The sequence below is a fragment of the Syngnathoides biaculeatus genome, chromosome 5 (genome assembly GCF_019802595.1).
Source record: "Syngnathoides biaculeatus isolate LvHL_M chromosome 5, ASM1980259v1, whole genome shotgun sequence".
NCBI lineage: Eukaryota > Metazoa > Chordata > Actinopteri > Syngnathiformes > Syngnathidae > Syngnathoides > Syngnathoides biaculeatus.
The window spans coordinates 2,668,790-2,695,271 of NC_084644.1; the positions used below are offsets into that span (position 1 = coordinate 2,668,790).

Here is a 26,482-nt window from a genome sequence, read left to right on the forward strand (position 1 = left end):
TGTCCTCATGTCTTCCCTCACAACATCCATCAACCTTTTCTTTGGTCTTCCTCTCGCTCTCTCTTCCTTGGTAGCTCCATCCTCGTCACCCTTCTACCAATACACTCACCCTCTTGCCTCTGGACATGTCCAAACCATCGGAGTCTCCTCTCTCTAACCTTGTCTCCAAAACATCCAACTTTGGCGGTCCCTCTAATGAGCTCATTTCTTATCCTATCCGACCTCTTCACACCAAGCGAGAACCTCAACGTCTCCATATCTGCTACCTCCAGTTCTGCTTCCAGTTGTTTCTTCAGAGCCACCGTCTCTACTCCGTACATCATGGCCGGCCTCACCACTGTTTTCTCAACTTTGCCCAACAACAACAACAACAGCGACACTCCTTATTGCACAACACTACTCTGATAGCCGCATCTGAACAAGATTGGAGCTCACTGCAATGAAAGTAATCTCAGCAGTCACAAGACGTCGGCTCCAAGCCGTCGTTTGGGGACCCATCCGACTAGAAGATCGAGCTTTAAATAAGGATTAAACATGAAGAAAGAATCATGGAAAGAGTGGAACTAACAAATGGAAGTGAATTGTTTTATTTTGTACTGATTTTTTTCCTTGAATTCTGTTTTATTTTGACAGCAAAAATTACATTTTAGCAAGGAACACTAAATGCTGCAATTGACTGTTAACCAGTTTAGCGTGTACGCCACCTCTCGCCTAAAGTTAGCAAGCCTCGCCTCCAGCTCACTCCCAAACCGAACAAGTGAAAAGACAGAAAATGTACTGATGGAGGAAGCACTGAGTGTCAACAAAATGCATGAACAAAAATGGAATAAAATAACATGGAAACTTAAAAGAGCTTGACTTGGTTGACCTCGTCCGCTTTCTTCAATTTGTATAAAACCAGGAAACTCACTGTTTTGTAAATGGAAGGGTTAGCTACTGTCACTTGAGAGTCAAGGACAGCTTGACAGCACAAAGAGGAGATAAAGCATCTCTCCTGAAAAGTATCAACAGCAGCTAAAGCTTGATAAAAAAAAAATATATATATATATATATATATAATATATATATATATATATATATATATATATATGTGTTTTTTTCTTTTAACAAAAATAAAGCTTCCCTCACATGGACATGTTGTCACAAAGCAGAGGTAAAGTTGGTTCAGAGTCCAAATACCAGCCAGACTTAGTAGCCGATCATATAAAATGGGTAAAAGTACAACAAAATACTGTATAATATTAACTTGATGGCTAAACTGCAAATGGGATTCTTAAATTGCTTGAAAATTATTATAGTCTTTTCCATCAGAAAAACCTCACCCTCACCCGCATTTTGGCTGACTTAGTTTTGGGAATTGGACAGAATCGATTGCTTCGCTGCAAAATGTTTTATGTATTTGTCATTCAATTACCCAAACCAAGTGAAAATATTAAAATGCATATGGATCATCCTTGCAATAATGTTTTTTCTATGTGACAAACTTGGCCACTTTTGATCAAACAACTCAACGAGCTGGGATGGGCTCCGGCACTCCCGCGACCCTTGTGAGGACAACTGGCTTGAACAATGGACGCTGGATGGACGAATGGGCCACACAAACCTTCAAGAAAAACAAAAGGGAAAGAAGATGTGCCGGTTCAACGTCCATGAAAGAAACGGACGTGTCGTAGGAACGAGCTGCGAAGACACAAAGGCAAGGAAAGCGATCGGTAAACGCTCTCAGCTACATGATTTACTGAGTGACCATCAAAGTTTTAAAGCTCACCAGTCCTGATACGACTACGCACGCAAAGCTAGCGTTTGTCCTGTGATGACACGAGCTTGTATCCGTTGGTGTCTATAAATCACTGCTTTATAATCCCCTAACTACCAGACAATAACAGATTTATCTGTGACGAAATCCTTGTACTTACACCACCGTGTGCCTGTCTTCTGAGCCAGTCTCGCTACATGTGTAAGTCTCCGTGGTCCCATGTGGTTAGATCATATATGTGTGTGTTGGTGTGAGCCGGAGATTTATCTTTGACAAAACCCCAGTCTTTAGAGGGCTTATCGGGCAACAAACACCCAGACGGCAACATGCTGCGCATTTGTGGATGCCGTACGTTGGCCTCTAATTGACAGACAGACAGCAGGCCGACGCCGTCGCTGCTAACAACGTGTTTACATCCGCGATATACCCGGACAGACGAGGGCAAAAGAGGAGAAGAAAGAAATATGTTCAGACACTGATCCATCTGTTCTTGAAGTCGCCACGCAAGTTGTCCAATCCAGTGTTTACGTGTGTGGGTGGGTGTCTCGTAGGGTGGGGGGGGGGTTATTACCTTTCCATGTATGTGCTTTTGTGGGTGGTTGGTTGGTTATAAAAAATGTGGGCAGTGCAAGTTTGACATGTGTTCGAATCCTCCAGGCCAATGTACAGGCAGCAGAAAAAGAAGTCACAAAAACGCACAAAAAAACATTTTGACGGAAATAACGAATCTTACTACAGTTCAAAACTTTTGCTCCAACACGTTAATACAAGAAATATTGCTTCAGAACCTGAACAATCACACGCACTGTACGTTGCGTTCCTATCGAGTCTACCACTTCCAAAACAGCACAGACCTCCGCCAAGGCCAAACTTTTTTTCATTTCCACTTTGGGGTAGTGGGGGTGGGGGCGTGGGGGGGGGGGAACTCATTAACCTTGTCTTTGCCAAGTATAAACGTTGTCGAGTGTGAATTCATAATCCCATTCAAATTTCAAGAAAAACACTTCCGCTTGGTCACTGTGATAGAATGACTGTCAACTAAAGAGAGTCACATATAAGGAGCTCTCGATGTAACGTTGAGGCGATGCTAATCTTGTCATTCTCCTCCTTTTTGCACTTTTTATCTCATCCTACCCACTATTTCCATCCTTTCTTTAACACTCGTGTTGTTTTTTCTCTTCTTCACATCCCTGTGATGCCTCTCTGGCTCCAGTCCCTCGCCCAAATGCGCTGCCTGCCGAACAGTCGTGGAAAAATAATTTATTCCTGTCCCCCAGTGTGAGGACGTATTAGCATGCCAGTGGAGCATGCTCAGTTATCTCACAGCGACAGGCGCCGAGTGGTAATACTAAGCTCTGATCATTTGCAACTGAACGAGAATTAGAACTGTCCGTGCAATTCGTTGCGGTGAGAGCAATGCCGTGTTTGACCCAACTGGAATTTAGCGTACAGTAGCCACTGAGTACAGTAGTGCCCCGCATGGCTCAATGATATGCACAAAAGGTAAAATCTATCAAAATTCAGCTCGCAGGAGAACTTTAAAAGCCTTGGTGACGTTGAGTACTGCAAAAAAAAACAGCCTTGAACTTCATTAGACTTGGATTAAACATAAATATCAGACATTGACAGCTATTTTTTTTAATTACCTTATTTTATCTTACCTGGAGGATAGATTGTAAAATTACATTGCTTTAGAGGCCATGACCACACAAACGCTAAAATATATTTTTTTAATTGTGTCTTTACTTTCTTAAAATTCAATATACAGATACATTAATTGGACACTCTAAATTGCCCCGAGGTGTGATTGTGAGTGCGGCTGTTTGTCTCCATGCGCCCTGCGATTGGCTGGCATCCAGTTCAGGGTTTACCCCACATCCTGCCCATTGACAGCTGCGATAGGCTCCGGCACTCCCCGTGACCCTCGTGAGGATGAGCGGCAAAGAAAATGGACGGATAGATAGATAGATAGATAGATAGATAGATAGATAGATAGATAGATATAGATAGATAGATAGATAGATAGATATAGATAGATAGATAGATAGATAGATAGATATAGATAGATAGATAGATAGATAGTAGATAGATAGATAGAGTGAGTGAGTGAGTGAGTGTGAGTGAGTGAGTGAGTGAGTGAGTGAGTGATGAGTGAGTGAGTGAGTGGTGAGTGAGTGAGTGAGTGTGAGTGAGTGAGTGAGTGATTGAGCGAGTGAGTGAAAGAGAATGTGAGCTGGATACAGACAGAGAGAGAGAGAGAGAGACAGAGAGAGAGAGAGATAGAGAGAAGAGAATGTGAGATGGGTACAGACAGACAGACAGACAGAGAGAGAGAGAGAGAGAGAGAGAGAGAGAGAGAGAGAGAGAGAGAGAGAAGAGAATGTGAGCTGGATACAGACAGAGAGAGAGAGACAGAGAGAGATAGAGAGAAAGAGAATGTGAGATGGATATAGATAGATAGATAGATATAGATAGATAGATAGATAGATAGATAGATAGATAGATAGATAGATAGATAGATAGATAGATAGATAGATAGATAGAGATAGATAGATAGATAGATAGATAGATAGAGATAGAGTGAGTGAGTGAGTGAGTGAGTGAGTGAGTGAGTGAGTGAGTGAGTGAGTGAGTGAGTGAGTGAGTGAGTGAGTGAGTGAGTGAGTGAGTGAGTGATGAGTGAGTGAGTGAGTGAGTGAGTGAGTGAGCTGGATACAGACAGAGAGACAGAGAGAGAGAGAGAAGAGAATGTGAGATGGATATAGATAGATAGATAGATAGATAGATAGATAGATAGATAGATAGATAGATAGATAGATATAGATAGATAGATAGATAGATAGATAGATAGATATAGATAGATAGATAGATAGATAGATAGATAGATAGATAGATATAGATAGATAGATAGATAGATAGATAGATAGATGTGTGTTTTCTTCAAGAAAATGAAGATCTTAAATGAATGCGATAGCAAAAGCATACGCTCCAAAACTGGTCCCAATTTTAATGAACGTTCCAGCTTAGTCACACATTTAAGATCCATAGCGGCAAGATGACAGATTAATGTGCACGTTTGCATATACAACTAAATGGGTCGGCTTTAAAACTCATCGCCCACCGAGACAAGGCACGAAAGCCACTCCCATAAAACTCCCACCGAATGGTAAACGTTATGAAAACGTCAATGTACTTGATAATGGTATCACCGATTAGCAATGTAATTAAGATGCACAAAGTGGAGCAAAAGCATGAAATCCCCCTGCAGTGATTTGTTGTCTGACAGTTGATCTTTGGGCTTCACTTAGAAGTTCACCAAGTAACTTTTATGACTGTAAAAGTTTGCGGTGCATCCTTAATGCCCACTTGTGTACCCTTGTACACTGATAACACAAAACTGAGCCTTGTTGTCTTTGCAAAGCTTTTATAAGTGTTCACCTTCCATTGTGCCGATCTACTTAATTTCAGAAATTTAGCTTGCTTGTAAAAACAGCAACATTTACTGTGTAGACCAAGTCAGAGCGCAATGGTGGCAAGAAACCGTGACCGACTGTGAAGCGGCAAACATGAACTCAACGTTGGGCCCCGCGCACGCCACGAAGAGATGCAGTACAGCCACACGTCCGTCCCGTTGCAGCAACTCAACATCTTTTTGGGCGGTCACACACACACGCACACGCCTCCTGTCCCTGCTAACCTCGTCTGCATGACTCATCAGCACCCGTCCCCTGCCGCTGACCTACATCTGTGCCACCTGTGTGTCACCGTCGTGTTGACTGACCCACATTCCGCTGATCCTGGCACTTCCGGGCGCCGACCGGCGGCAGATCCACACGAACGGCAAGAGCTGGATAAATGCTGCTGGTCTTGGTTGGAACTCTTCCGTTACCAAGTGCAGATTCATTATTGATCAACTCCTCAAACACAGCAGTATCGTCACGCTCACTTTTGATCCTGCTGAGCCCGACATTTCCATCATTCAATATTTTTCAAATCTTTTTCAAAGGTTTTCACTCTGGACTATGAACAGCATTTGCCTTCATTTTGACTTTTGTGGAACAAGCGTGAATGAAAGCGAGACAACATAATATGGTGTTTTTACATATTAAAGTGGTCACATACTGTGAGTGAAGGACTTCAAATACTTGGGGTCAACAATACAGAGCAATGGTGAGTGTGGTAAGAAAGCGATGAAACGGGATGGAATAGTTGGCGGAAGGTGTCTGGTGTTCTATGTGACAGAAGAGTCTCTGCTAGGATGAAGGGCAAAGTTTATAAAACAGTGGTGAGGACGGCCATGGTGTACGGATGCGAGACCGAGTGGCACTGAAGAGACAACAGGAAGCAGAACTGGAGGTGGCAGAAATGAAGATGCTGAGGTTCTTGCTAAGTGTGAGCAGGTTGAATAGGATTAAAAATGAGCTCATTAGAGGGACAGCCAAAGTTGGATGTTTTGCAGACAAGGCCCGAGAGAGCAGACTTCAATGGTTTGGACATGTCCAGAGGCGAGAGAGTGAATATATTGGTAGAAGGGGGACAAGAATGGAGCTGCCAAGGAAGAGAGAGCAAGAGGAAGACCAAAGAGAAGGTTGATGGATGTTGTGAGGGAAGACCTGAGGGCATCTGGCGTTGGAGAGGAAGATGCAGGCGATAAACTTCGATGGAAAAAGATGACACGCTGTGGTGACCCCTAATGGGACAAGCCGAAAGGAAAAGGAGAAAAAGAAGAAAGTGGTCACATACTGTATGTATTGATAATTGACGTTAAAACGTGCGACCAAATTCAGCAGTTCAGTCTCCGAAGTGCCCGGCCACCCATCCCGTGTGAACGTACATCGTGAGTGATCTGGCTGTTGCTGAAAATGTTTCTGTGAGCAACCCGTTCTGCACGTCCACCACACTCTCAGGTAACAGACGGCGCTAATTAAGATTTAAAAATGTCACAATTTTTGTAGCTAAGACAATGACTTCAATGCAACGGCTGAACCCTATCCTGGCAAATCCAAAAGGTAAGCAAAGCTGCAGTGCTATCCCTGATTAGCATGAGCCAACAGTGTGAGCAGGATTATCTTCTGATTGCAGAGGCAGGATAATGTTCAGCTAAATTGTGGATGTAATGTGCGGGGGGGTGGGGGGGGGTGTTATGTGACATGATGTCCTGCATCACTGCAGTAATTGACAAAGTGAAATTCAGCAGTTACATTTCAAAACGTCAAGTCAGAACGTTTCAACAATGGGATGCTGGGGGACCATGTGCTTTGGCAAAAAATCAGGCAGGGGGCGGGGGCTAGGATGCCAAGAACAACTACAGCCCGCTCTCATTGGTTCTCAATGACATCATTGATAGAAAAAAAGAATGAAAGGCGCAAGTCTCTCACTCTCCCTTATAGTAGCCCAGGTTAAAAATAATAATTGAGTGTCATCATATACAGGCTGGACTGAATTCATTGCAAGCATGAGCAGAATGCAAATAAATTGTGCTTCCTCTCAGAAATGAGTTTTGAATCCACCAAAGAAGTAACAACAAACGCTCAAAGGGTACTCAACAACAAGTTACACAATTCAAAGGCAATGAAAAGAAACGTTTCATATTTGCCAAAATGTGCACTATGAAAGTGGCTTGCATGGAGAACCTGCGCACAACTTAATGATTTGTTTGGCAAAAAGCAACAAATACAACATTGTAGACTTCGCCCTGACTTGCACTTGCCCAAGTTGTGCACCGACGACAACGGGCTGGTCAATGGGGCGCAAAATTATCGCTATGACAATAAAATTTGTGTGAAGAAAACTTTTGGTTTTGGAGTTTTTGCAATACAGCTCCAAGTAAACATTCATTGATGGATTTGAACGTTTGAAGGCTGCATAGACTGTTAGTGGAGGTCTTTGAATAGCAAAAAAAAAAAAAAAGAAAAAAAAGAATGTATTGAAAAGTTGTGGAATAAATATGAAGTTAGTCACTTACTACAATATTGGTTCCAAATGCAGATGCTCTCCCATCCCGGGGAGCGTTTAATCTCCAAAATAGATCCAGATTTTTACATTTCCAAGTATGCCTTGAATGGCAAAGCTGCTCCAGGGGTTTAAATCCAGTCTTCGTCTTCTCCAAAGAAAAGAAAAGTGTTGTGTCTGATAATCCCAAACGATTTCTTCAGCGATGACTCTGGAGATCTGTCTCCCAAACATTTGGAGAACATTTAGCGAGTAGTCTGAGTTGAAGGTTCTTGCTGGAATCAAGAAAGACACACACGCACACACACATAATTTTTTTTAAAACAAACTCAACAAAGAAGAGTAGTCAGTTTATGGTCAATTAATAACAGAGAGCAAATGATGCATAAATGTATTGCACCAGCAAACGCTGGAGAGTTTTTCAGTAATTTCCACGTTGTCTGCTTGCACAAGTTGCGGGGGGAGACAAATAATTAAATAGTTTTTAAAAAATGTGTTTGAAGAATAAAATAAAAGAAATGCAGCTTTCTGAACTACGCAAATAATATTTTTAAAGATATGAAAACTATTATAAACCTATAAATCAATATAAATGTTGGCAAATTAAATTTAAGGGAGGGCTTACGCGTGGAATGTAAAAAAATTTAACCACACCTTTCTTTCATAAAAGAGTTTTTTTTTTTTTTTTACTATTTATGCAAAACTTAGTTTGGGGGTAAAACATAGTAAAGTATCGTCCATTAGAGATCGTGTGGCTTCACTGTCAAAAGTAAAAATGAAATTTACGTTTAAACATGACAACAATATCATTTGCATTCCTTGCAAATCGTAATGAAAGAAAATCAAGTGGATTTGCGCACCTTTCTTGAAGTTTTCTTTGTTTGGACTGAGAACAAAGGAGCCTTTACTGTAACAAAGAAGCTGCTGAGACTTGTACCTGTTGATCTGTTCCCAGTCAACCAAGGCAAAGTTTTCAACTAATATCCAACTTTGATATAGTTTGTACCAAAGCCTGAACACCCCAGCGTATTCAAAATTGTCTTTGAATTCGTGCAACAAGTTTCTTGTTCTTTTCTGATTGGCTTTACACCTGATTACATTGTTCTAAATTCCCATAGTGCATTTGGAGCACAAATAAAAAGAAAAACAACAACCAGCTACAACAAGCTGTGCAGTGCTATTTGCATGAGGAAAAATAGCGCCAAATAAAAAAAGCCAATTATTTCTTCCGCGCGGACAATTCGCTGTAAACTTCTGACAGGCAGTTGCTTTGTCTTGAGTCGCACATCCCGAAGGAAGCAAAAAAAAAAAAAAAACGCAAGAAGTAAACAAACTCAACCTCACTTCTTTTCAAATTTACAGTAATGAACGAAATTGAAACATACTGTACTTTGAGCATGATGACGTGCCTTCGAGTAATGTCCCAAAAGCTCGAGACGGAGCATCAGACAAAGGAAAAGAGGGACCGCTCCTCTCTCTCTCTCTCTCTCCCTCTCTGCCACTGTGCCTCTACGTCGCTCTCCCTTTGCTGCTTTGTGCTCAAGTTTGAGCGCTGACGCACCAGCAAGAGCGGCAACTTTTACTGGAAAACCACGCACAAAATCACTCCGGGAGCGCGCAAGTCTTCCTCCCTTTGAGGGGGGGTGCAACTTACCTGAAAGTGCCCCGCTCCGCGCTGCTGGGCAAAATCAGAAGCATCAATCAATAAAGTTTGCTCGGACACATGCAGCTTTGTGTTGTGGAGTCCCCCCCTTTGTCTACACGTGTGATAGATGGATGGGGCTGCGTTTGGCCGCGCCTTGTTCATTGCGCTCTCCAAACAGGAGTCCCGCCCTCTCCGAGTCCAACTACGAGGCGCGCTTCGATCTCTCCTGACTCCGCCATGTCAACATTGTGCGTTGGGGTTATTGGTCGCCAACTATTTCTTGTTGATTTTTGTCCACAATCTTCAATTGACGTTGTTGCTTTCTTTCATATTGATATATATGAATCTAGTCATGCGTGCAAAGATCACCTTTGGTTGTTTCAAGGCCTTTCTTAGTGCACTTTTTGTTTTGTTTTGTTTTGACTCAGTCTTAGCACACTGAGCATGTTGCGCTAACTCTTCTGGACTTACTAAGTCACAAAAGAGTATTTTGACAGCAGCAGCAGGGGACAAAGAAAGAGACAAAAGAGAAAGATATCATTCTAATTCCTGTTCGGATTATAGAAAGGGTGGATGTGCACTGCAGCCTCTTTGCATCTGAGCCTCGTGAGTGAGTGAAAATGAGAATTTCCAAATTCATTCACAAAAAAGAAGAGCTCTTATACAAATGGCATTTTGATCACTCTGGGTGGTCGGGGGTTTTATGATATTTATACGTAGAACTAAAAGGAGTTTATGGTCTGTACTGCACTGGTCTGGTAAACCAGGGGTTGTGGGTTCGTATCCCACTAGGGTTGCGTCAGGAAGGGCATCCGGCGTAAAAATTGTGCCAAACGTATATATGCGTTCATCTGAGATGACACGCTGTGGCGACCCCGAAAGGGACAAGCCGAAAGAAACACACACTGTATATATATATATATATATATATATATTATATATATATATATATATATATATAACCTGGGACCTCAGAACTGTGAGGCCAACAACGCTTTGCCAGCTGATGATCTGCGCTACCTGTCTATGGTGTGTGTGTACAGTATATACACATTTTCATGGACGTGTATATACATATATATATACACACACACACATAATGTGTATATATATATATATATATATATATATATTATATATATATATACCTGTATATATATATATATTATATATATATATATATATATATATATATATATATATATATATATATATATAAAACAGCATGAAGTCACAAGAACGCATGCCTTTTTTATATTTCTTGATGATTTCTTGTTTAATTTTGATGGACAACCCTCGTCTTCTTCTCACTGGCACTGGCCAACAATTTCTCGGGGCCCTGAGTGAAAAAACATGAATAAATCCACAGAGAAGTTGTTCAGTGTGAGTGTGCCTGAGTGTATGACAATGGATTCGGTGATGGAGATACGGGAAGTTCATCACAGGTAAAGATACACACACACAGATATATACATTTTTTTTTTTAAATGTTGTATATTCAGAATTCTTATTCTTTTTAAACAGAACAGCATCCAGTGACGTCCTGCAACATTATTCGATTATAACTTGGTACTACTATTGATATAGTTATGAAAATTAACTTTACATATGGAAGTCCAGGTCTCTCCTACCCGAAGACACATTTTTACGAGAAAACCAACCAAGTGAAGCTCACATTAGCAAGCGCTACATGTGCATGCATCATCATTACAGTTAGTCAACAAAAACCGCTGTCACACTTTAACGTACAATCTCGCTACTTCTATGAATTCTTAATCTGCTTGTAATGACTAAAATATGTAGCACAATGTCATGATAAACTAAATGGGGATAAGGTGTTGTATTGGGACAAAAACAACCATCAAAAAGTATCTTTCTTTTTGAAAAGGGATGGTGAAATTGCACAATGGTTGGAGGAGCTCGAGCTCAACAGTGTCCGCGGACACGTTAAACAGTGGCCAGTCATTTTTAAGCGGCTCATTCTCTATTTAATATGCGTATACCACAAACACTTAGTGTTCCAGTTACTGGGGACTGCATACAACGATGTCACATTTTGTCACTATTTGCCTCCTTTTTAAAAAGAATGAAAGATCTCATTTCCGTGAGACGTGATTGGAGCCGTCTGTGGTGACACCCACGCCATCGTCGGTGTCCCATTCGAAATGCGTTGGTGCCACGGCAGTTTGCCGTACAGTATGACCAAAATCGAGTCTGGCCTGCCTCTTCGCCGAGTTACGCCAAGCGAGCGCTAGATTTTCACAAGTCCCCAAAATAAAGTCCATTGTGTTTCGTTGGGCGGTGCCGTTCTTTACCACTGACAACTACAGTAACGAAAAGTTTGCAAATATATCTTTGTAAAAGCTGATCTTTTGATACACAATTTTCATGCATGCAATTAGGAAGTGTACCTGCTTTGGGTATTGGAATTTACCATGTGTACTTTTGCAAAGGCATCGCTGGCACTTTGAGCACAAAATGCCAATCTGGCATTAAGTCATTGATTTTAATCCAAATACTGTATTGATGTTGATAAGTTAAACAGTTAACAGAGTTAACAGATTGGTTAGAAAAATATTTCCATCCATTTTTTGGAGGACTTCCCCTCACAGGGGTCACATGTGTGCTGGAGCCTATCCCAGCTATCTTCAGGTAAGCGGGGGCCCTGAACTGGTCCCCAGTCAAATGCAGTCCACATACTCTATAAACAAACAACCGTCTACACTCACAATCACACCTACGGACAATTTACAGTTTTCATTTCACCTTCCATTCATGTTCTGGGGGACGCAGGAAAACTCACGCGGGCACGGGGAGAACATGCAAACGCCACACAAGCGAGGCCGGGATTTGAACCTCGGTCCCCAGAACAGTGAGGCAGATTTGCGAACCAGGCCTTCACCGTGCCACCTCGATAAATATTTGCAAGACAAAAACAAGTTCAAACTGACGAGTTCAAACGCAAAAGCAACGCTTGCATGCAGTAAAATGTTTTCACTCCCCAAAAGTGAATCCCAAAATTGATTCACGCCGGGGATTTCTCTCAAATCCTCCGCTCGTGGTACTTGTAAATTTTACAGAATCTGTGAGCTGCACTTTGAAGCAGAAAACAGGATTGTGGGTGGGTGAAAACGCAACAGGCATACACACACGACTGTTTCCTCACTGAACGAGTCAGACTTACTATCGAAACCTGTCTTCTGTGGCACACTGTGAGTGATGTGAAACTCGTAGATTTGTGTAATAACCCCTAAGCCCCTCCTCTTTTCACACATTAACCAATAATAGTGGTCATTCACTCATCCCCATAAACAAGTGTAAAATGTCATGTAAAAAATGTCAAATTTACTGGTTGCGCATCCACGGGTATCTTAACATAATTTACTGAAGCTGTCAGACATTTTAGAGTCAAATCATGACCCTTTATAGAGCTTGTGCACGTGACGTCACCATTTTCACGGCGCCATATTGCCGGTCAAACAGAGCTGCTCGACATTGAACTGGAGGAGAATATATACAATACCCGAGACCTGTTGTGCTGTTGGTTGTCACAGCAGACGAGACAGATATTCAAAGAGATTATTCTATGGAATACCAGCTGAAAATGTCGATGGATTTCGGCAATTAAACGTGATGCATGGTGCCTGACCAAAATACGCACACGCCTGTGTAGCGATCGCTTCATTTCAAGTAGGAATTATTCTTAATATCAAATTACGAAGTATTTATAATGCCAAGTTGACTCGTTTGAGAACAATGCGTATTTAAAAAAGAAAAACATCTGTCTGTTTGAGAAGCTTAACTTGAGTTTAACGTGTGGCCGCAATCGCTTCCGTGTACATTCCGTGGAGTCGACTCGGTCTTCTTTTTTTTTTCTATCATAGTTAATGAATGCGAGTTTGTGTAAAACCAGGGGTCGTTTATTTAAATATTGGTATTTGTATTAAATACTAGCTGAAAAGATCGATGGATTCCGTCAAAGGTTAACGTGTGGCCAAACGCTTCTGCGTTCCCGAGCCGTCAACCCGTCACTATGTGGATGTATTCCTGATTGAGAACAGATCCAGCAATGAAGTATTTGTATGCGTCCAGACTTTTATAGGCTTTCAAATTTTTCTGCGTAAATCTCGATGACTTACTCACCAGATCCATGTGTAGATCCTGTTGTCCAAGACAAGCGGAAGCGAATTCACAGTCCAGTTTCTTATCGGTGAAAACATCGACTTTGGTATTAAACACGGGTCATCTATGTCGAGTTTATCTAATTCTTCCTCGTACCTTCATTTATTTTCACTTTCTAAATGTCTAACGGTGTCGGACAAGACTCTGGGCCTCGTGCTATAACATATTTTCGTGTCGTCTCCAACCGACTTAGCATTGAACAATGCTTTGCTAGACCGGCAACATGGCGACGTAAACAAACGTCACGCTATTTTATGACGTCGGTGCACGAGCTCTATATGCACAATCTGCAACGCTGCAGGTATATAAAGACAAATATTGAAACGGGAGCAAGAGTAGCAAATGTGCAGATTTAGTCTGTCTTAAATCTGAAATAAAAAAAAAAAAAAGAGAGAAATACTGATAGCAACACTCCTTCACCCACTGGGGAAAAAGCTGAGCGGATAGGTCGACATAGAGATACAGCTCTGGCTCTTTTTACGCACCCACAAGCACAGCTCTTATCCCCCCCCCCCCCCCCCCCCGCTGCGGTTTTACTGGCCCAATGACTCCAGCAGGGAGGCTGTTGGGCCCCGCTCTGTTGCGCCCCAGCTCATGGCTGCATCTCCCCCACTGAGGAGTCAGCTGAGCAACGCATGAGCCATGCATGAGCCTGCACACTGAACAGGCTTCATACAGCTTGGGGGAGTTTTACACATTCACAGGGGCGGCAGCGATCTTTGGAGATGTGCGAGATTATATGGCAAACTGCTGATATTATGTGCACGCATTGGTAAATGATGATTTCTATCATGGGGCGGGGGGAATATTATACCGCAGCTAACACAAAATGAAAGGATGAGTGAAAATATTTATATTCACTGTGGAGTCAGTAATTACTCCCAGCCACGCACTTTTGGGATGAAATAGATACATCAGCAAATTGCTGTGACTCTGCGAGGGCTTCTTTGACACACCTTTTTGGGCATTTTGGATTAAATATGCTTTGCTACTGAGCAGTCTCGCTATATACAGTATATGCATCATATACAGTAGTAGGTCTTACCCCTTAGCTAAGCTATTGTACACTTGGACTAATTCAACACAATCATGAACAACCTGGAAAGATGATGAAACGTAAGACAATGAAATGTCTGCCAAATACCTTACAACAACATTAACATCAGGGTTTCAGATAGGTTATTAAGTTACTTGTATGCTACGCGCAAATATGGCGTTAAAACTTGATGCATGCTCATTTAAACCACTACGCCTGACTGAAGACCATGACCGACAGTCGAGAAGTCATCTGCAGCCCATAAATCATCTCGGAGGGGGCAGACTTATAGGGTCTGCTCTCACTGTGGGGATATCCTTGTACTGTCGTTCATTTCATGCAAGAGATTTTTTAGCCATCGCACAGACATGCGTGCGTGCACACGCGTTACATAGTTACACGCACACACTGTGGGTATTCACCGAGCTAGACGGGCAGACATGCTTGTCAGCGCACTGGAGGGCCCTTGGCTGACTGCTACTAAAGCAGCCCTTCCCCCACAATAAAGATCCGTCTGGGAGAGGGGGAAGGGAAATCATCACCGTCTGAACATCAGACAGCCAGCACAGAGCATAATGTGCTAGAACAGAAGGTACCAAAAAAAAAAAAAAAAAAAAAACATCCAGAAAGCGAGGTCCCGATCTGAATGGGAAAAAATTGCCTGGAGACCAGAAATCTGATTTCATAATCATTCAAATCAACAGCATAAAATTTGTATGAAAATGAACTCAAATAGCGCCACTCCCTGCAAAGGTTCATGTGATTTTCGTTGGGGGTTTCAAATCTGAATTCAGGTGTTGACGAGATGGATGGGATGGACAATGCACGTCGGGTCGGCCCATTCGGCAGATGTCAACTTGCGCGTCGCATTCTGTTGGCTCACCAGACAGCAATTGCAGTCTATGAATTCATTTGGAATCCATTATGATGTGAGCTACACTCAATTAATTGGCAACATGAATCATATATTGAAAATACACATACTCACGTGTGATGTGTGTCTTTGCCAATGTGATTTTAACTGCAGTCCAGCCTTGGAATACCAAACCTTCCCCTAGTTATGGTTAAGACAGTTACCAGAATATAAAAGTACATAAGAGTCATGAATCTATTTTCCCATTAGCATTTATCTGTGCTGTTAAACCTTAAAGCTGCAAATCAATGGAGAATATGAGAATTTAAAAGATATACAGTAAAATCAACATCATCCAGTGTTTACATTCCTCAGCCAGGCTGTCTGAGTTTCATGCATGGAACTAATTCAATGCTTATGTATACAGTAGAGTATTTTACCCAATGATTCAGTATCGAGTTCATTGATTCCTACTGCAATGTCTACAGTACATGCAATTAAACAGTGTTTGGGTGCAAAAATCACATCACAGTACATGCTGGATCTATAATCCAAGTAAAAGCTCTCATTCTCCGATTACGTGAGTGATACAGTATGTGTCAGTAGTACAGTCAAAAGGTTTTACGACATAATCTGCGCTGACTGTTAACTAGACATTTATTGGCCAAATAAATTTGGATTGAAGGTTGACAAGTACATATATTTTAGATTAAAGCAGCTTCTGGCTTGGCTATCATGAACTGGGGGTAGCTTTACTCTCATAGTGTGCCGATAGTGCCAGTTATTATTTTGATTTCTGCCGCATTTGTAGGGAGTGGAACACCAAAACTACAAGTTATTGAAGATGGAATCTCACCACACCACAACCAAATCCCAAGAAAGAAAAGTTTAAGAATCAAGAGAGAAAATCAGAGAGCTTCAGTTCCAGCTGATATTTATTTTCCTTCCTTGAAAAAGTTCTGTACACAAGTTTATATCAACAATCTGACAGGCAGTGAATGGACACAATTTAGCTGGCATGAGTTCTCCTCCCTTTCTCTGAGTCTCAAAAAAAAAAAAAAAAAAAAAGGCGGCTCCTTTGTTTATGGCATGATTAGAGACAATACAGGATAATTCTACACAGCATATTGCACAGGATGGATGAAAAATAAAGTTAATATACTTAAAAACGCTTTTAATTTTTTTATATATATATAGATATAAAAAGTCCTGAACTGACCACCTTCAACGTAAGGATGTGTAAAAGATAGTCGTTCTAGACAGTGCCTGTCCTTGATGGCAACAACATACATAAACACACAATCTTTTTGCTTTATGGTACAGTCAAATGTACAAAGATTAAGTTTCATTTTTCCTCAATTTTTTTTCCATTTTTTTTTCTGAAAAAACACAACAGCTAGGTAACCTGAATCGAAATACAAATGCTATTCACCATGCCATAAACGTACTAAACAATTATCTAATAGTTCGCCAACAAGTAGAAAAGATTATATATTCAAATACAATGAGAAACGCAGTACAAGTCGACGTTGCGGAACTCAAGTCAGAAATTTGAATATGCTTGATGTTCTCTTCTTTGTGGTCTAAAAAGATAGCCTATTCGATCCATTGGCTGGTGGACGAGTTTGACATCAGTTCAATGAAAACATCAAGAAATACGTCAATTTTAAAGCTACAATCTCCGCATGTGTTGTTGTAGGCAATGTATCAGAGAGAACATTAACAAAAAAAAAGAAAAAAAGGAGTGGCTGCTTCAGAGGCGGACTGTTAAAACCACATGCTCCACAGGAATAGCCTCTGGCAATCATCACTTTGTGTCTTAAAGAAGCCTTTAGACTGGCACTGTAAACTGTAGAAGGTAGTCTGACACAAAAGACTGGGGCTGTGTTCAAGTGCTATTGGGAAAAAAAAAAAAAAAACATGACATGCGTATGCCTGCATGGTTAAACGCGAACAAAATCAGATTGATTTCAAAGAAATCAGGTCTTGCTGGTGATACTGCGATAACAGTAGCCAAATTCGTGACCCATTACCGTTCGATAACTGATAAGAGGAAGTGCTTTGTGAAAACAGCCAAATGCAGCTGAGCAAGACTTCTCTTTGAACACCGCGGTTACAAATGGTCCTTTTGTCGGTTACCACTGCGAAAAAAATAATAAATTCCAGCAGGCAATCAACATGAACAATGCTGAGCTTTCCAAGAGCACTTAAACGCAGCATGGAAACCAGTCATCTCGGGTTTCGACATCAGGAAACCCAAATGTAGCATCGACGGTTGACTCCTCCTGCTCCATATAGATTTTTGTACAAAAATACACTGAGAAAATAATCAAACTGTTTCCTATATTTTAAGTGTCCAAAAATGTGTACATTTAAATATAAAAAAAATGGAATCAAAGTTGTGTTTTTAAAACTCGAGCCCTTCGCCTGAGAAGAAAAATGTGACAGAATGACAAAATAATGAAACATGAAAGAAAAGTCCAAACTGATTGGCCCAGTATATAAATACAACATCCCATATGAAGTGACATGTTCATAGATGTACAAAACAAATCTCTGCGGATGAAAAACAAAATTCTATAGGCTATTATCTGAAATGATAATTTTGGTCCTGAATAGTAGAGAACATGTATAAAGTTCAGCACTGATTTGTAGTTGCATTTGAATCCTGAAGTCTGAAATATTAAAACAGCTGGTGATTATTTCAGTGTCATTTTATCCCCCACCCCACCCCACCCCTCCCCTCCCCCCTCGCAAAAAAAAAATATAAAAGAGAGGCTCTGTACATTTTAAATAACCCTAATACTGTAGCTACCATTTGTAACTGCTCGCCAGTCTCACATTACATGTCAGCACAAGATCGGGAAAAAAAAGTAGGCTATCATGCTTCAATGTTTTTGCTTTTGAGATGTCAAACTTGAAAATAATAATAATTCAACCCACCTCGGTGACATACAAAATCCCTCAGTGACCACACGGCTGTAAAAATGTCGCGAGAGTGCGAGTTGTGTACCTTTTTAGTGGTGAAATTCACTAGGTTAAAAAAAAAAAAAAAAAAGGAAAAACGAAAAAAAAAAGTTGGAAAATGTCCCTTTGAAAAATAAATCAGCAACAACATTGATTAAGTGAACGGTGGACCGCTTAACGTGCAAATCAATCACAGTAAAGTTGTTTCGGGTCAACCGGTTCACCGCCGAGCGTTTTCTTCAACAGGAAACCCCAAAGCAGTGTCACTTTTGTCGGCTTCGCTGCAAGTTTTGCAGCCTCCCACGCTCGGCCGTCCCACAGTCCTCCACGGTCCGCACATTCAAAGCCAAGTAGCCCACCAAAGTGGGCTATTTTTTTTTTTTTTTTTAATGTATTTATTTTTTTTTTTGCTGCTGCTTTCAAAGTGGAGCTTTCCGAGCGCTTGTTTTCAACGCGTCCCGACTGCTCTGGTAGTTCGCAGGCTAAGCAGCAGCAGCAGCAGCAGTCGCCGCCCACCCCCAGCCGCTTGCGTCGGGTCACCGGGGCTCCGCGTGTGTGGTCGTCGCTTGTGCCGCTTTGGTGCTAATACGTGAAGACCAGGTTGGAAATGGTGGACTCCAGCCAGTCCCCGGAAATCATTTCGCTGACTTCGGGCGTGCAGTAGTCGGGGAACTCGAAGTGGGAGCCCCCGGAGCCGGACTCAAAGTTCAAATCCAAGTCCCTGTCCAGCACCGAGGAGCTAAAGCTACCCAGTGACATGTTGTCGAAGTTGGGGCTCGGGTTCATGTCGAGCAGGTCGTCCTCAAAATCTTCGTCCTCCTCCGAGGAGGAAGACGACGACGACGACGAAGAGGAGGAGGAGGAGGAGGCGGAGCAGTGGGAGCCGGAGGGTGTGGGCGACGAAGCCCGCCGACCGATGTGCGTTTGCCCGCCGTGGCGCACCGACGAGCCGCCCGGGCTGCCGCCGCTTCCCGGGGACTCGCCTCCCTCCTCCCTGCCGCCGACTCCGTCCTCGTACAGGCTGAGCGGGTCGCTGGAGTCCGCCGAGTTGCTGAGCGTGGGACTGGCCGGGACTGTGACCGACGACGCGGGGCTGACGCTCAAGGCGCCCCCGTAAAAGTGGTACACCCGCTTGGCTCTCTTGCCCTCGGGTACCTGCTTGGCGGTGGACGCCGCCGGCTTGGACTTGTAGAGCGGCTGGCCGTGGTGCTCCGGCTGCGGCTGCGGCTGCTCCGAGGCCGACTGCGAGCTTTTGTTGCCGCTGCTCCCCAAAGGCGTTTTGTGGGCTTTGCTGCTGGGCGATTTGAGTCCGTTCTTCCTCGAAGACGAGGACGACTTCATGCTGGTGTTGCCCGAGCTACCGTTGAGCTTTTCCGCCTTTTCGCCGTCACTTCCCGGCTTGGGGGCGCTCGACTTGACCTTCTTCCTGGGCCGATACTTGTAGTCGGGGTAGTCCGCCATGTGCTTGAGCCTGAGCCGCTCCGCCTGCTGGATGAAGGGGATCTTGTCGCTGTCCCTGAGCAGCTTCCACCGCTTGCCGAGCCGTTTGGAAATCTCGGCGTTGTGCATGTCGGGGGATTGCTCCATGATCTTCCTCCTCTCGATCTGGGACCACACCATGAACGCGTTCATGGGTCTCTTGATGTGGCCGCTCGGGGTTTTACACCACGCCGGGTTGTCGCCCAGCTTGTCCCCGGCGGTCGAGGAGGCTGTGGAGCCCGGGGACAGGGGCGAGTCGCCGGGGTCTAGATCCATGCTGGCCCCGGAGCTCGAGTCCCCGCTGAAGAAGGAAGAAAGCGCCTCCGCGGTGCTCTCTGTGTGGCTCATCTTTTGCACCATGCTGCCTCTCTTCTCGGTGCACTTAAAAGCAAACTCAGCTCTTTTCTCCCAGCGTGTGAGTTGAGGTTTTTTTTTTTTTGGAAGTTTTGTTTTGGGTTTTCTTGTTATTTTTTTTTGTTTTGTTTTGTTTCCCACTCCTCTGGTGTGCAGTATCAACCCAGTCCAGTTTGGCCAAATATGCAACACAAAGTTTTAACTTCCAGAGCAGTTTTAAATGTCTGACTTCTCCCTCTCTTCCTTCCTTCAGTGTAGTAAAAAAAAAAAGCGTCAGTGTAGTAAAAATCGATGCAAACGAGTTATGCCCAGCAGAAGCACAACACGGTCTGCGCTGACTCGGTGGCCCACTACTGCTAAAGGCTCCCAAGTACAGTTATAAGTGCTTTTTTTTTCTCGGCATCAGCCTGCGTCCCCTCTCCTAGAGACAAAAACCAGACATGCTGGGGAGGGAGAGGGAATTACAAAAAAAAAAAAAAAAAAGGAACTTAAAGTGAATAACACGGTCCGCCCTCCATCTGTAGACTTGCAGCAGAGTTTCAAGCAGCCCTCCAGTCTGGTCCCCCCTCTTTGCATGCATTTATCCTTTCCCGAGATACAACGGTGATAAAAAATAAGCCAATGGGAAGCTGTCGCTAGCCTGCCTCCGCGCCAAATCCACGCCCATCTCGACGCCGATTGGTCCAAAATGGAATCTAATAATAATCAGCGTGTGCAATGAGGAGCCTCGTGTCTGACCTCATTCTGGAATACAAGAAGAAACTTCACATTTTTTAAAGAGACACTGGCTTATGTTATCGCCCCCCTCCCTCCCCTCTTTTCCCACCACAGTATACTGTACCACCGAGCCCATGTGTATGTCATTAACATATAGCTATAAGGGAAGCCAAGTGTATTTTGCCAAATGGAAACTTTGTGAACAGTTTGCATTAGTGGCTAAATGTGAATTTCAAAAATATGTACCCTGTTAAATTAACCTTTTTTTTTTTTTAATTCTGCCTAAGACAGCATATATAACACATAATAGAGAGTCTGTGCAGCCAAAATATATCCCTTGTGCCATTTAGTGGCTTCTGGGCGGCGGGGGGGGGGGGGGGGAGAACTGTTGGCAAAATATGTAACATACGCATATAGTTAACATCTCATAACCTGCCCTCCAGGTGCAAGAGGACATGATGCCGTCCATATTTCAGTATCACTGTGTGTGTGAGCACGTTGTTGAACAAGCTCGTGTTGAGCAACAGAGCAGTTGAGCCTCTCACAGAATCACGTCTGACACCTCAGATGGTTGGACCGATTTGAGAGGTCTCCCTCCCTCTTTTTCTTTCCTCTCTCTGTTGGTCAGTCCTTTGTAGGGACACAACAGACCAACCCTCTTCAGGCACACGCAACTAGTAAGGGAGGCAAAAAAAAAAAAGTGGATCTAGAAGAGTGTAAAATGTATGCACAGTTGCACACACAAATGCACGCCGATGGCACGAAAAGAACACGCGTGTGAGCACCAGTAGTTGCGCACAAGAGTAAACAATTTGCATTCTTATCTGTGTTTATAGTTTTCATTAGTCCAAATAAAAATGACATTCATTGGCGTTACTGCACTACATTGTGGTCCCGCTGAATTAAATCAAGATTTTTATAAAGGGGTTTTTCTTTTTTTCAGCAGCCACTGTGCTGTTTCTCGCTGAAAGGAGGAGGAGGTCCAGCACACCGTCGCCTGCCGCTAGATGGCGCTGCAGAGCCAGATAGTGGCCCAGTTCGGCTCAGCTGTGTTGCAGAGAATTTTAGATCCAGCAACAAGAACACTTCTTGGCGGTCGGTGGCTGGGCTTACATAATGCCTCTGTGCCATAAGCATGAGTCTACACCTAGGTACATTTTTGGGGGGGGATTGTAGTCTGGACTGGGATGAATTGTTGAATGTTCTGTCATTTTAGGGCAGTTTCAACACGACTGTGAGTCGAACATAACTACATCTGATTTAAAGAACTATCTTTAAAAAATGATCAAATAAATGTTCTCATCCTCCTCTTTTGAGCTGATGGCCCTTTTCACCGTCAACATAATCGCAAAAGAGTGATGAGAGAGATGACATGAGTCGACCACACATTTTGTTTCCAAATGAGAATCAGAGGTGACTGAGACCGGCGGTGGGAAATTAGTATGGAAGTACAGTCGCCAATGTTACTGGATGCATTTCAGCGGGCACAAATTATACCCAATATGGCCTCATATCTGCAGTGCATCCAAGTAAAGCGATGGGTAATTGGGCTCCAATTTGTGTGTTCATGGAGCAGAACAGAAATGGGGGGGGGGGGAGAGGTTAACGCAGAAGATCACTCTGCACCTAAATGCCATTTTAATAAGGGATCGCGCGAAAATGAAATGGCATATAAATATGTTTTACGGAAGAGATTTGATGGCGTGCTGGAATCATTGGCAGCCTTCAGCATAGGTGTTCCTAATGAAGTGACCAGTGATTCTGTCTATCTATTCTCTCTCTCTGTCTGTTTCCATCTCACATTCTCTTTCACTCACTCACTCACTCACTCACTCTCACTCACTCACTCACTCACTCACTCATCACTCACTCACTCACTCACTCACTCACTCACTCACTCACTCACTCACTCACTCACTCACTCACTCACTCCTCACTCACTCACTCACTCACTCTCTCTCTATCTATCTATCTTCTCCCCATTTGTGTATCAATCTAAACAAAGACTCAATTCAGCATTTTTTTAACAGGTGGCCTCTATTCATTTCTGTCATATTCAAATGTATTCCATACCTGAAAGATATTCAGGTTACCCTCCATCCTACCGGCCTCGTATTCAGTTTCAGCACATCTTTCTTTTGGTTAACAGTGGCCTGTCTTTGCCTTTCTCCCACTGTGTTCCCATTAGTATGCCGTGCACGCACACACACACACACACCACACACACACACACACACACACACACACACACACAAGTACACGCGAGTACACGGGCTGAAAGGATAAGCAGCGCTTTCAAACTTTCCTCTTGCTTTTTCGTTGGCTCTCTTTTACTGCCATTGTTCTAGCGTGGCGCAGCTGCCACGCGAGTCGGACTGGGTCGCGTGCCAACCCTAATCTCAACAGGTGTTCTTTTGGAAAACTCCCACCGCCCCCCCCCCCCACCCTCCACAACACCTCCCCTGCCTTCTTCTTTGTCATCCCTCATGCAGACCCTCCCACTGGCTGCGTTTACCCTCCCCCACGCGTTGGCTCTTCGTCTCGCTTTCCTCAGCAAGTTCAGCGAGCGGAGTTCGACTGAAACTTTAAAATGGATCCATCTGATTCTGATTCTGAAAACTAAAACTGTGAGCTGTTGTACAGCTTCACCTAACCGAAACAGTCCTCCTGAGAGTGGGCTCCTGTGGTTATGGGGACACATGTCAGGATTAGGCTAAAATGCATGGCAGTTTGCTCCATGACCTCTTGAGTCATCCTCTCCAGGACTACCTAATGTGTTTCTGGTCTACAGCCAGTTACAGAGCCAGTTTTCTTACCCGTAAGGTCTGCTGCTGTCTCTTGCACCGATGAAGTACGTATAGACTGTTGACGAGTGCAGTACAATGGTCACCGCCGCAGATTTCAAGCGTCACGCTTCTTACGTTGAAGAAGCTCCCGTTTCCTCTTCGGTTTGCCTTTTCCAAGTTTGACTGTCTTGGAACACATAATAAATCCATTGATCAGTCCGGCATTCATTTGTGCTTCCTATTATCGATACATTTCAAACAATTATATTTGTTTCCTTTCAAACTAAGATGGGAACATATCACAAAAGTCCCAAATATGTAAGTATGAAGTCCTCACTTTCAAATCTCAAGCAAGTCCCAAGTCCAGTCAAGTCAAGTCACAGCTGAAATCCAGTTAAGTCCTATGATAGGTCCAGAAAAAAAAAAAAATTAATCATGCAGTCTTACGTGCGGTATCTTCATAAAGAGAGAAGACGGTTAAGGTCAAATCATGACATTGTTGACCTTGCCATTATGTACAGTACGTACAATACAAGTTACCACCACTCCAAAACATAACTTGTATTTTCAAACTGCAGCTTAATATCTGGGTGTCAAGTAAAATCTCTTCTGTCCTCTTTTAACTTCTATTTCCTTCATTTAAAACTGTTTTTAATTTCATGTTCTCCCTGCGCCTGCGTGGGTTTTCTCCGGGCACTCCGGTTTCCTCCCACATCTCATGAACATGCAACACTAATTGGACACTCTAAATTGCCCGTAGGTGTGATTGTGAGTGCGGCTGTTTTTCTCGATGTGTCCTGCGATTGGCTGGCAATCGGTTCAGGGTGTACCCCGCCTCCTGCCCACTGTCAGCTGGGATACGCTCCAGCACTCCCGCGACCCTCGTGAGGATAAGCTGGGAAGAAAACATGGATTTTACTAGCTGCACTTTATTTACACAGTTATGAAGTCATTTCAAATCATATGCACATTTATCATTCCCGTTTTTGTCAGTGGGTTCTTTTCTTTCCAAACTGTGACAAAACGGATGAGGCACTTGAGAGAGAATGCCTGAATGTCGGCAACTTTAAACTCTGTATTCTGTCAAGTTTAGTTAACTACCGAGCACGGAGAAGTGCTAACTACCGAACAAATTGAGGCTGCGCGTTTGAGTGATTGACAAGGGAATGTGCTGACAGTTTTTCCCAGTGTGTTCCCTCACATTGACGCGTTACTACTGTATATACGACCGTAGAGCCCATATCAGTTCATATTTTACCTTTAACCCGATCATGGCAAATGATGACAATTACAATTTTGCATTGAAGAATATGAATGAATAGAATATTTTTGTGTATTTCAAATGCACGTTGATTAACATTGCAGGAACATAGCGTAGTCTGTTTGCACAGTTTCCAGAATTGGTACCGGTTTCGGGTGAACAGTGTTGCAGAAAAACCCCAAACAAAAAACCTCTTACTCATCAATTTCCTTCTTAAGAATGTGATCTAAGGTCATCTGTTACTGAAAAGCTTTGACACCAACCGTGTAGTTAACTGCACCCTCGGTGCACCTGCAGTCAGTTTCATGAAAACCTAAAATATCCCCATATTAAATATTGATAGAGCTGAACAGAGTCTGTTTAAACTTAATGATACCACACTACATTTGGAACGGCCATTCCAAACCTATCAAAAGAAATGGATTTTACACAGAAACAGAAGTAGAAACAGGGGTGGACTGCCTCATCTATTAAACTGTGTATGTATATTAAAACTTGGACACTAATTCGGTCATTTACTGTTAAACACTTTCAGGTGGATTTGACAAATGTTATGTCATATTTATTATCAGTGACCTTACTCGCCGAGTTGTTTCTGTTTTCATCTCGCACCTGATAATATCCTCTTTGTCGCTGAAAAGCAAAGAAAGTTACAGTTGGAAGCCGATTAGCGAAGTACAATACATAAAAGTCAATCAGGGAAAGATTGTGTCACACAGGGTACGTGTACTACAACGAGAACCCTGCACCTCGGCTCTTTGATTTATTATATTTTTTATGTCATCAAAGTCAGCGATCGCGACACACATCTTTACAAGCCTCGAACAGACAGATGGCTGGTTACTGTATATATGAAATGTATTTATTCAGTCATTTCTAAAGCTTTGTTTGAACAGGTGTTTTCGGCCACAGATACAGACAATGATGCAGACGTAAATACACATGCAAGAACACACACTCTCGGCACTCACTGTCTTATCTTATCCAGAAACAGCAGCTGCAAAGTATGACTCAAGCTGCGCTGTTAATGATTGGTGTGCGTGCATGTGTGTGTGCGTGTGTGTGAGGTCCCGTCTTTGCCAAGTGACGTGAGATCATTATTAGTGGCCTCACTTTGATTTGTGAAGTTTAGCAAGTCGAATTTGAACATCTGCCGCATTTCAAGGTGGATTCTGTGGGAACGAGGACTGACGACCTGCAAACAAGAATGTGCACAAACCTTGCAAGCGGTAGCCATTTATAATTACAATAGTGAGTGAGAATAATCATCCATCCATCCATCCATCCATCCATCCATCCATCCATCCATCCATCCATCCATCCATTTTCTGAGCCACTTATCCTCACAAGATTCGTGGGAAGTGCTGGAGTCAATCCCAGCTGTCATTGGACAGGAGGCGAGGTACACCCTGAACTGATTGCCGGCCAATCGGACGGCACGAGGAGACGGACACGAGTCGCACTCACAATCACGCTTAGGGGAAATTTAGAGTC

At 43.1% G+C, this 26,482-nt stretch overlaps 1 protein-coding gene and 1 long non-coding RNA gene across 2 annotated transcripts in view; both read right to left on the minus strand.

Moving 5' to 3' along the window:
* LOC133501175 (uncharacterized) overlaps nucleotides 1-7,935 on the minus strand; it is a 92,147-nt gene extending 84,212 nt beyond the window's left edge. Inside the window, exon 1 of the long non-coding RNA XR_009795121.1 lies at nucleotides 7,722-7,935. This is a non-coding gene — a long non-coding RNA (uncharacterized LOC133501175). The remainder of the gene's footprint in view (nucleotides 1-7,721) is intronic.
* A 10,251-nt stretch (nucleotides 7,936-18,186) lies between these two features.
* sox4b (SRY-box transcription factor 4b) lies at nucleotides 18,187-21,115 on the minus strand. The gene has a single exon (XM_061821118.1). The coding sequence runs from the start codon at nucleotides 20,228-20,230 to the stop codon at nucleotides 18,974-18,976; it is 1,257 nt and encodes a 418-aa protein (XP_061677102.1). The 5' UTR covers nucleotides 20,231-21,115; the 3' UTR covers nucleotides 18,187-18,973.
* Nucleotides 21,116-26,482: the final 5,367 nt, after the last annotated feature.

Coding starts and splice junctions, on each gene's coding strand:
- sox4b (XM_061821118.1), bottom strand. CDS start 20,230: ATGGTGCAAAAGATGAGCCACACAGAGAGCACCGCGGAGGCGCTTTCT.